Here is a 12,551-nt window from a genome sequence, read left to right on the forward strand (position 1 = left end):
GTTATAGTCAATTATATAATTACATATAATAATACATTTTCCAAAGTAACCCCAATGTAGTTCATGTACAATCCGTCATAAAATATTGCTTCAAAGAACAAAATAATTTTAATTCTTGCTATTTTAATACTACTTTGATAATACAAAAAAATATGTAATTATTACAATTATTTGCTGACGACGATGATGAGAATGGCGACGAGGACGAGGATAAGGATGAGAACGACGACGATGATGGTGATGATGATGATATGACCGTGACAACGACGACGACGACGACAATGATGATGAAAATGGTGATGAAAATGATGATGATAATGAGGAAGAGAAGGAAGAATATAAAATCGATTTGCAGTGTATGTACTGTCTCTCTTTAACTAAAGGGGCGTAATTTATTATCCTCTAAGTTGCAGTTAGAATCTAGTTGAAACATTTGCAATTTTCCATTTAAGCGCATGGTGTTTATCACTTTCTGCTGGGATTGGTAACAGTATTTCAAAGAGACAGTACATTGCAAATCGAATTTATATCTTTTGTTTCTCATTTTTAGACATTTGTCTATTTTCACTCAAATGACGCAATTTTTTAAACAATTATAACGCATTTCTTTGGATGGTAAATACCAATCATTTCTATGTTACTTTTCAATCCGCCATAATGGGTCCGCCATTTTCTATTCAATAAATTCCGAATTAAAACCTTATTTTTACAGCCATGTATTGAATCCGCTATCTTTTATTCAGGAATTTTCGGATTTGGACTTCAATTTCGTAATCAGCGACCCCAAAAACCCGAGACCAAAGTTCAGGCAAAAAATATTGAATAGAAAAATGTGTCGGTTTTTGGGCTGCTGATTTGGATTGACCATCAAGAAAACTCTCAAGATCCATATACTCATCTTTTGTTTTGTACAGTACCTTTTTGTGGGGCTATGTAATTAATATTATAATAAAAACTTTTCTTCCTTTAATTTTTCATATAAAAACCTGCAACTACTTTTTTTATTTTATTCCAGATACTTACATACAATATTTGTTCAACAACAGCGATACAAAAGGCTGATGAAAATAGTCAGATTTAGATAACGAAATTAGATTTTAGGGATTGATTTCTATGCCTACTTGGAAAGCTTTTGTAACGGAAAAATGTTTGACGAAATAAAAAATTTTCGACCATAAATCTCGAAAAGGCTTGTATGTACAGGGTGTCCCAAAGTTCGCGTCTTTGGCCCATGACAGACAAACGAAAAACGACAGTAAAAATTAGTTTAGATGGCGTGAATAGGAACTCGCTAAGGTCCATTTTGCACCTGAAAAAATTATTTTTCAAAATTCGGAAAATAAAAGAAATGATGTCATCAACTTTCTTTTTCCCCGAATATACCAATTTTGTATGATAACTAAAATTATCTATTTTTTTGAACATTTTCTGTGCAGAAATTTTTTCTCTATCTTTTCTCCCTAAAAAGTTACAGAAACAAACATTATACACAAATGTATTTTATTGTATTGGAAGTAGTTACGACATAATCAACATTACTGTGAAAAACAGTCGCTGCAACTCCTGTCACAAATTTGTTTACATATTAGTTGCTGTGTTCTTCTTTAAAAAAGGTCACTCAACGAAGAAAAATAGAACAATACACATAATGATGGTTAAATAGGATAACCAAATATGGAAAATTTTAATGGCAACTAATAAATATAACAATAACTAATAACAAAACATAAAACAAAATATAAAATTATGATTATTACTCTAAAAATTTTCGATATGCATGCCTCCTATTTCTAAGCATTTATCCAATCTTTTCCTAACTTCCCTTGTAGCTTTAAACAACGTTTCTCTTGAAGGATTCTCACAAACATGTCGAATATGTTGCTTAAATGCTCCAAACTTCTCGTGGGTGTCTTATATACTTGATTTTTTAATGTTTCCCATAAAAAATAGTCTAGGGGCGTTAAGTCTGGAGACTTTAAAGCCCATTCGACAGGCCCATTAACTCCAATCCGTTTAGTTCCGAAAGTATTTTATAAATAAGGGATAGAGAAAAAATTTCTGCACATAAAATTTTCATAAAAAATAGATACCTAATAATAATAGATAAAAAGTTGATGACGTCTTTTTTTATTTTTCGAATTTTTAAAAAAATGCAAAGTGCAAAACGGACCTTAGCGAGTCCCGATTCACGCCATGTATGTCAACAGATTTTTACTGTGGTTTTTCGTTTGTCTGTTATGGGCACGAGACTCGAACTTTAGGACACTCTGTACATACAGGGTGTTTCAGAAGGACGTTCCGTAAATCCAGAGGGTGATAGTACGACAAAAATTAAGAACTTTTTGTCTTATAAACTATATGTTTATCTCCTCTTGTTTTAGAGATACGAAGCAACAAAGTAAAATTTTTTAAATAGAATTTTTACGAAAATTTCCAAACGGTGCGAAATATTTTTTATGAAACTTGGTATTCCCAGGTTTTTGAGGATGACAAATGTCCTGCTCTAATTACTTTTTTGATATTTCATAGAGGGCGCTAGTTAGGCTACATTCCTAATACATTTTAAGTTTTAATTTTTTTAAGAGTATGTTTTTTACCATTCGGGCTCGGGGCTGTATAGGGGCACCAATTATTTTATTCATAAACAACTGATCGATACAAGTAGACATTTTTATTTTTAAAAAATTAAATTTTAATTGTACCTATTTAAATTTGTGGGCAAACATTTTACTTTCCAAAGTTCATAATGCTTTATGAAAAATGAAAGTTTTGGGAATAGTAAAAACACGACTATTTGCAAAAAATATTTCGCAAATATTTAGTATACCTACTTCTTAAATGGGACTGTTGCGACAAGGTTGATGATATACTCGTATAATCTGTAGCGTTTTTGGTTTTTGATAATTCTGCTCAATAAAAATTGAATATCCAGGAGAAAAAACAATCGTTCTGGTATAACTACCTTTTGAGAAGAGTAATAGTATTAGAAAAGAGAGTATATTATTTGAAAAATGAAAATTTTGACAATAACTGTTTACTATCAAAAATATTCTTTGATGAAATTCGCTAAAGCCTGGCCATCATCCTCATTAAGTTGGAAAAAAGTAAGTTGTAAATATGTCGGAGGTAAGTAAGTACATTATTAATTAATGAATTACTTTGTTAGTATAACTCAAATAAACAGATTTTGAACTCTGTTGAACTCTGACTCATCAACCCGTCATTAATTAATTGATAAATCATAGCAATTTTTCAGACAGCACCATTATGAACTTTTTTCATCTCTCACAGTGTCACGTGCTGCATCTTACACAATTCTTTTTTGTAATAACCTCCAAATACATTTTGCTTGTTGCAGATGGCACCCGCGAGCTTGTTCCTTATTCCTGATGACTCGGATGAAAGGTTGGAATTAATTCGAGATATACAATAAATATAAATAAATCGGAACCAGTTAATATTTTTCTTTTGAACTAGATCGGCCCACGGGCAGCACCGCACGGTTCTACAGAACCGGAGGAGCGTTCAACTGCGCCAGTCTCGTTGCCAGACAGATGGCTCAAAAGCACAAGTTCTGTTAGTTGTTCGTCGCCTATCGAGGGGGGAGTGCGCTGCGTTTGCGTAAAAAGCACGCAATTTTTTCAAGCGGTTCCGAATTCTCGCATCGAAATGCCCAAATTTTCACTCAATTAGCATGATGTTAATTGGGAAACGCCGGAAGAAAGGTACATCCGCCTGGTTTTCCACGTTTGAAAAAACGGCTGTTGTTCTGGACTGAGATATGATCTCTTCGAAAAACGCAAACTTTGAGTGATACATTATTTATTAGGCACATTTTCCCGGTGTGGTGATTTAATCTTGGATGGATTCAAGTGTGAAGGTTTTAGATATTATGTGTTTTGTGCTGTGATGTTTTAATTGATTGCTGAAATGGCTTCGCTAATGGATACATTTCTCCCGGTTCTGCTTACCCTCTTCGCTTTGTTTACTTTCATAAATGGTAAGTAATATATTCTTATCGATAGTGTCTTGATCTTGAAAATACTATTTTATTAAAGTTGGAACTGTTGTAAATTTCAACAAGTTCAATGTTCTGATAATCTCAAATCCCTGAACTTTTCTCCTCTGATATTAAGAATAACTTTGTACGACTCATTAAGTACGTATATAGCGTATTTTCCTTCTGTTCGAGGACACCATTAAAATTTATGTTTAGCAGATTGCAGATATATTTCATTAAAGTTAAACCTTTGCTACATTTAGTTTTACAATCGCAGTACATGAAAGTAAAACGAATAAGGTAGTGCGTCTTCTTAAAAATATACAACTGAAAGAATATCGCTAAAAGCCGCTTTATCTTCAACACCGATTCACACTATAAAAGGTAATACGTTTTACATGTTAGTATCCTTACGATATGGCTTTAATCGTTCTCGGATAAGGAAAACATAAAACGAGATTCTTCAGTTAAAGTTCTAAATGATTCTCAGTCGTTTCTTTAAATTAAGACTATCTAGTCCACTGGTCCAAAGATAAATTCATGTAAATAAAAAATCTCGTTAAATTCTTGTCTTTAGAGTCGATATTTACGTTAATTGAGATGTAACGCACCCTTGACTTCCATATTTCCAATAAACGGCTACGGAGCAAACGGCCGCTGTAGATTTTAATTACTGACTGAAAGGGTATAATTTTGCGCCGCAAACAAGCTTACAAAGGAGAGTGAAAGATGGAATTTTTAGGCGCTAATTTTTGCGTTAAACACAATTTACTCTTTAAATTTTTGTCAGTAATTGTAAAACTTGGGTAGATATGGCATAGGATTTATTTGGAAAGATAACCACTTAAATAATATCTAAATTAGCAAGATTCATTTGGCGAAGTTATATATAACTTATAATAGATTTGTATATTAGGATACGAGACAAAAAAGACTCTTTAATCCGAAACAAACACGCTATTTTTTCTCCAACCGAAATTCCCTATTTAATTATTCATTTGTGCTTTGAAATTATTCAAACCAAATTTGGATAATAAAGCAAAGTAAATAAGTAGGATATATATCGATGTAGTCATGGATATTTTGTTGAACATTAATCGCCATATTGCTAATTGAGTTCATTTGTGATTGTTTGTGGTTCAATTTGGCTGAAAACTCTGAAAAAATGGAATCTAATAAAGATTTAGGTGTACCTGAAGAGATACTGGAGTGTGCGAAAGAAGTTTCTTTGAATCTTCTCCCAAAGAAATTAGGATTGGTGCAAATAAAAAAAATAAGTTGTATTCAAGAGATGTATTGATGGTGTATTTCTCAAACTTAGCAAATAAAATGAAGCTTTGGTTACAATAATCAATGTTGCGGTCAACGTTGGATATAAAAAACGGAATTGATATAAGCAAATATTCAAAGTTACTTACGTACTTTTCTGAAGTGACAAGATGAGGGATATGTACCGAAAAAATTGCTAGTATTTACAAAGGAGCAAAATTACAGGTCAGAGTCGTAGAATCAGTTCTAAATTTACTAATTTTGGAATTATAACAAATACTTGCTGAAACTCTTTGAAACAGCTCCACACAACTAAGCAAAAAATGTATTTTACCTTGTTAAAAATGTGAATCTGAATACCAATAATAATAACAAGGAATCAAGAAAATTATTTAGACCATTCCTTAAATTATATACCTCTTAATAAAAAGGTTAAGAGTAGGAAAACAATTTTTAATGAGAGTAAGAACCTTCTGCATAAGTAGCTGCAACTAGAACAATTTGGGAAACCTCTTTGATTATTCAATTATGAAATAGTGATATGACTTAAGTCGACCAGTTTATTACTATTTCCTTAGTTTCCATTTTTGCCAACCAAAAGATGTTAAAAGCTCCTAATACACCTTTAAAAAATTCAGGGTATAAATATTATAAAACTGTTACCATTACTTTGTATATTTGATTAAAACTTCGTACAAATACATGGAATCTACTACTGTGTCTGTTTTCGTTTTTATGTTATGATTTTATTATTTCATTCAGTGATTTTTTTGTATTGTGTTCTACCAAATAGTCCATCATTATCAAAGTGGGTATCCTCATTATTCCTATTTTATTGTGGAAGACAAAAGTGGTTTTGTTTTAGGAAAATATCAAATCTTTATTATTTTTCATCCGCATCGATTGAAATTTCAGTGTATTTCTAGAAAACTATACGCCACAATAATTTGTTTATCTTATAAATTTTGAACGAAATTAGTTCATTTCTCCTATTTTTTCTCCAATAAATAGTAGTAATTAGTAACATTCAACATATTAAAGATAATTTTAAAATATTTTCTACAATAAATCTAACATTATTTTTATGGAGTTCAAAATGGCTGTCCTGCAGCTGAGTAATAAATTTAAAAACGGTTCTTGCGGCTACTATATAAAAGTTTCGCAGCGAAAAGTATCCATCATTTTAACTATTATATTGAGATAAAGGGTGTTATTTTTTGCAACATCAAGATTATCACAGTTCCTTACAAACATGTTTCTGTTCTAAATTAAATAATTAATTTTTCGACAGTGCATATACACAACACAAATTTATAAAATTATAGATTTCGACCAAAAATGATTTAATTATTTAGACGTACAAGGTCTTACGTTCAAACATTTGCAAAACTAATTGGTCCACTAAAGATATAAACAGAACATTAAAAATTTAACTACATAATTTAATTTCGCAATGAAGTTAACAATTCCTACTCAAGTTAATTTGAATTCTCAACGAACCAATCTGGGAATTTCGACGTTAGATTCAGATTCAGCGGGTCGAAGCACTACGGGATACAATAGTCTGGTTTAAAGCCAAACCTATTATTTTTGTGACGTTGCTCTATCTACTTGATTCGTCAGTTTCAACGCGTTGAAAGTTATTGTAAACAAAAATCTTGCAAGATCGTTTTGTCATATGTCATAAATTTACTGAGGGGCACTACAACTGCTGCAGTTTTTAAAAATGTGGCTAATAGGAATTAGTATTACTTAACACCCTATTATTGAAAGCTTGAGATGTTTTAGTAGTATGCATATGTTGAATTATAAACTTTTTATTGGTCTTCAAATGATCTATGAAAAACCCTACCCGTTGTAGAATTTATTTATGAAAGCACTGCATTGCATGTAGTGCATGCACTTTAAGTAGTGCTGCCAACATGAGCGTAGGTATACAGAATTTCTCGCTGCCAACCTAAATTCGAAGCTTCGACCGATTTCCGAATGTATACATACATAGACTTGTGAACTAGGATACGTGTGTGTATGTATATTATTAAAATACTTACTAAAATCAGTTCACAAGTGCACCAAAATACACAAAGGTGATGGTAATTTACCCGCTCCGAAAATTTTACCGAAAAAATTTGATTAACTTTTTTACCATAAGTTTTGTAATTTTAAAGTTATAAATTTACTCCAAAAACCATTTTGTAGGGAATTTAAAGTAATCTAAGTTCTGTGATTTGCAGTTTTTTTGAGCCCTTCGGTTTTTAGATTTGTAAACTAAAAGGGCTCAGGAAAGGCAGTCTTGGAGCTTAGTTTTGAGCTTATAACGGTATTAACTCAGTCAAATTTTGTCCTACAAAAATTAAAAAAAGCAAATTGTTCAGTAAGAAGAAACCTACAATTGCTTACTCTTATCATTTTTTATAACTTTCAGTTTTTGAAATATTTTGAAAAACGGCGATTTTTTAAAAAATTTAAAAGTTTTATTCAAAAGTTGGTAAATGAAATATTTTTATAAATTTAGGCTTCTAAAATCGTTCAAATTCCCAGAATTTACTGTTAATACATAAATAAAGTAAATTGCAGAAGGAATACGTTTAATTTTTTTTCCATCGTCATTAATTTTAATAGCGATTTTTTTTCTCAAAAATCAAGACAATCATTTTATTTTGATTCTAACTTCATTACTTTTCATGATAACGACTTTTACCACCACTCAAATTAAAGGTCTTTTCAAGAACTTTAAAAAGTGTTATATAAGTTTTCCTCGAAAAACCTTAGATTTCTCCGTTAAAGGACGTTGAACGTCTAGATTATAGCTATTTTCGAAATTGACTTCAACTTCTGGAAGTCATAACTCGGGTTCTATACCACCTACAAAAATAAAAAAAGCAATCTCTTTGCTATCTAATTACCTTCATTTTTGCTTATGATCATTTTTTTGATAAAACTTGTAGTCTTTGAGATGTTCGCAAAAAATGGCTCAAAAACATGCATTTTTTGGGCTAAAAACGAACATGTTTAGGCGCAAATAACTCAAAAAGTATTGACTGTACAAAAAATTCTTATAGAACATTTTTTACTTAGAATTCGTCCCTCTATCAAATCGTGAGGTTATTTTTAATAAAAAAAATCCCACCTTCCAGAAGGGGTGGCATCTACCCTAGGGTAAAAGCACACATCGGTACTATATAACTTTTGTTTCTTGGGCTATTCCCTAGCTACAGTTCAAATTTCACGTCAATCCATTCCATCCGAAAAAATTGGTAGCCAAAATGCTTCAGTGACTGGACTTTATAAGTTTTTGTGATTTTTCTTGAAGTTGCCAATGAGCGTTTCAAGCATAACAAGTATATGGATAGTCAAATCAAGCTACTTTCAGTAAAAATGATGCTATTACCTATTTTACTATAACAAACTCATTAATAACTGATTCCAGTTGCAGAAATCTTACAGTAACCGAAAATGTTTATCGGGATAAATAATAATCAAACTGTAGTCTTATTTTCTGAACAAATTGTTTATAATTCGCGTTATCATCTCTATATTAATAGAGATTCACAACTAAATTAAAGCAGATTATAATCTTTTTAAAAAACGTAATAGTACACCTATGTATGTGTCTACAAAGTTATTCGTTTCCATAAGTTTTAATGTGATGATAATCCCTTGAACTTCTTTCAGTTAAAATATCCCGCAGATGCCAATCGCAGATCTTCTTTCACTGAAAATTGTTGTATAAAAAGTTGATTGAAAAGTGTGCTCGTGTTTCTTCCGTTATATTCGGCATCCATTTGATTTGAAATATTACAAAAATATGTAAATTCATTCAGTAACTTAATCTGAAGTACGGGTTTCGCTGAAAAGCTCTTCTTCTCTGTCAGCTTTTTATAAAATCAATATTCAGTCCCACTTACGTTTTCCTTATTTTGTTCAAGTGACAAATGTACTTTATTTGCAAAGTGGAACAGGATTGACAGAGGTGTTTGGTTAAGCACGTCAATATATTTTATTCCAAGCGCTGCGCAGAAACATTCTTGTGCCGGTGTTTTTGGAAAAGTTAGTGACATAGCGTATTTCTTCCTATTTTCTGTAGTTATAACAACTGAGGACACTAGTTTACCCTTATCAAATAATAACAATTGCTAATTAGACACGTAGACGGTCTTCTCACGTTCAATTTTTAATATTCCTGGTATACCAATCACTGTCAGCTAGTCAAGGGTCTGCATGTGAATGATTAATGGCTTGATTCGAAATTAATGACAGAAAACTTGGAAATCGATAGCTTTGTTCAACACAAACACAGAAGTGAAATAAGAGTATTGATCAAGAACGCCAACCAATATGTAGCGGGCAATACAATATTATCGCAACATTTATATCGCAGACGCCGATATCGTTGAGAAACAATCTGTGGATTCGCAAAGAATTGTAGTTCACTTACCGTACAAGAGATACATGGAGCGATAGGGAAGATAAGATCACCAGGCAGAACAATGGACTGCCGAGCGTAGGTATCGTTAATAAAAAAATTGCGTAATTTATTATGGACCCTTCCGTTTTTTCAAGTGAACGTCGACCTTTGCCTTTTACAAAAACTGAAATTATTGAGGAATAGAATGTTTAAATAAGGACGTTACTTAGATGTAAGCGCAGGTTGGACAACAAAACTACTTATTTGTTCTTTAGAATAGAGATCAAAAATATGTGACAAGAGTATTGTTTTTTAAGAAAGGCTGCTTAAAAAACGTGTGTTGAGTGACTCCAACCCTCTTTTTTTTCGATTTTTTCAAATTGTTTTCGGAAAGACTAATAACATTTTAAAGAAAGTTGGGTTATGGCAGGTATTGCAAACAGTACGCAATATATTAGCATTAAAGACGTAATCTAATGCTTGTAATAATGCTGATGGTGACCATTCTTGCTATGTGTGAGCCAGTTTAGGCATATTTAAATAATAAATAGGAAACTTGTTTAGAAAAATAATAAGAAATTTTTTCGCAAAATCTATTAAGACGATTTAGAAAATTTTGTATATTAAGTCCTTTGCATGAGAATATTTTTATCCAGAATTACATTTATCATCGAAACGAATCTGAAATAGAAAAATATGAAATAAAATGTGTCCAAAAAATGTCCAGTGTGTGCATTTTTTACACAACTCTTGATGTTAAAATATGACATGATTCTCGACTGGATGATTGGTTCGATGTTAAATTCAGAAATGTGTTGATCCTCATCTAATTCGAACCTCCTACGGGCGTTTTGTTCTTGATCCGGATGAAACATTTAGTTCTTGATTTCGATGAAAAGTTTATCGAAAAATGTACTGAGAACAATTTACAATAATGCATTGTTATTTTTGTCTCAGTTTTTTGATGGTGCTTTAACATTTTTCTAAAAAAAAAACAAACGTAAAAGACCAAGAATTTTAACTTAACGTTTTTTTCTCTATTTGACCATTTCGTTACCAGCGAAAGACCTCTGATTAAAATGGTCAGAGAAGGGATATTTTTATGACACTAGTTAGGCCAAAAATCACACATTTTTTCTCAATTTACTATTAGGTGAAGCAGTGATGTAAGACCACAGTGCCTTTATATACTACTAGACTATTGATTATATCCAAAAAACAGGTTAAAAGAAACTAAGTATGACGTTCAAGCAATTTTATTGTTTGAGTCGTTCAAAGGGTCATTTTAGACGAAAAAAACCGCGGAGTGCTATTAAATTAGGGGGTGGAAATTGGAGATAGGGGTGAAAATGCAACCCTTTCGGTTTTTTAATTGTAGTTCGAAAACGAAGCAAAATTTCGAGAGAATTGAATTTCCAATCGAAATCGCTTATTTAAAAAATTTAAAAGGAAAATTTTATGCAAAAAAATCATTAATAAACAATTTGAAAAAAAGCAAAAAATCGATTTTTTATTTTTTTTTACTTTTTGCCTCTAGTTTTTTTTGAGTAAAGATAGGTAGGTATAGGCATTGCTTCATAAAAAAAGTTGATAAAATTTCCTTAAAAAAACGGAAGTTGTAAAGTATTTTTGGATGAAAATTGATTGATATATGGCCGTTCAAAGCCAATTTTTCGATTTTCGTCGCGTTTACCCTTATACGTTTTAATTATCATTTTTTGCAAAAAAGGAAGGAAATAAGACTACAAGGATTTTCATCACATGACTTCAAGAAGTCGAAGTTGCAGAAGACGATGTACTTGAAGACATAGATGAAGCTATTGAGATTCAATTTTAAAGTGTAAATGAAGAAATATGTAGATAAATGAAAAAATTTATATATACATTCATTATAAATTCTCAAATTTTTGCTAAATTATTTTATTGTAAAAAAAGAAACATATCCATATTCCAGATAAGTAATAATAATATAATTAATTGTAATTCCATTTGAAAAATCCCTCATAGTTTCATACAGTTGTGAAAATCTTTATTTATTACAAATAAAACATTTGAAATAATTTTTTATTAAGTAACGAACCAATTTGTTGTAGAAATAATAAGAATTATAATCATTATTATGTTAAAAACGACGAAAATCTAAAAAATATTTAAGTTCAACGGATTATAACTCAGTCAATATTAGTCCAAAAACTTTTGGAAACGCACCAGTTTGAAGGGAATCTCATCTAGTTTTTTGTACAGCAATTTTCTTTGCCTACTTCTACTAAAAAAAGTAAAAAAAAATTAAAAAAATCTTATTTTTTGCTTTTTTTAATTGTTTATTAACGATTTTTTGCATAAAAATTTTCTTTGAAGAAGCCATTTCGATGGGTAATTCAATTCTCTATAAAAATTTTCCTATGAACTATACCAAAATTTTGCTTCGTTTTCGTGCTGTATTTAAAAAACTGCAAAAGTGCATTTTCATTCGCTATATTCAATTTCAACCCTCTAATTTAATAGCACCCGCGTTTTTTTCATTTTTAATGACACTTCGTACAAGTCATGTGATGAAAACCCTTGAACGTCTTATTTCCTTCCTTTTTTGCAAAAAATGAGAATTAAAACGTGTAAGGGGAAACGCGACGAAAATCGAAAAATTGGCTAATTGTAAGTTTGAGCGGCCATATATCAGTCAATTTTCATCCAAAAATACTTTATAATCTCCTTTTTTGAAGGAAATTGTATCTACTTTTTTATGAATTTTTTATTTTTTATTTAAATAAGCCATTTCTATTGGAAATTCAATTTTTTAAATAAATTTTCCTATGAACTATAGCGAAATTTTGCTTCGTTTTCGAGCTACAATTAAAAAACTGAAAGGGGTACATT

The 12,551-nt window shown here is 31.0% G+C and overlaps 1 protein-coding gene across 1 annotated transcript in view; it reads left to right on the plus strand.

The window, feature by feature from the left end:
• The first annotated feature begins 3,727 nt into the window (after positions 1-3,727).
• The window catches only part of LOC108905204 (roundabout homolog 2-like), a 361,498-nt gene continuing 352,674 nt past the window's right edge, over positions 3,728-12,551 (plus strand). Inside the window, exon 1 of the mRNA XM_018707990.2 lies at positions 3,728-4,000. Coding sequence (XP_018563506.1) covers positions 3,931-4,000 — 70 coding nt within the window. The 5' untranslated portion in view covers positions 3,728-3,930. The remainder of the gene's footprint in view (positions 4,001-12,551) is intronic.

Source organism: Anoplophora glabripennis, unplaced genomic scaffold (assembly GCF_000390285.2).
Source record: "Anoplophora glabripennis isolate ALB-LARVAE unplaced genomic scaffold, Agla_2.0 scaffold68, whole genome shotgun sequence".
NCBI classification, from domain to species: Eukaryota; Metazoa; Arthropoda; class Insecta; order Coleoptera; family Cerambycidae; genus Anoplophora; species Anoplophora glabripennis.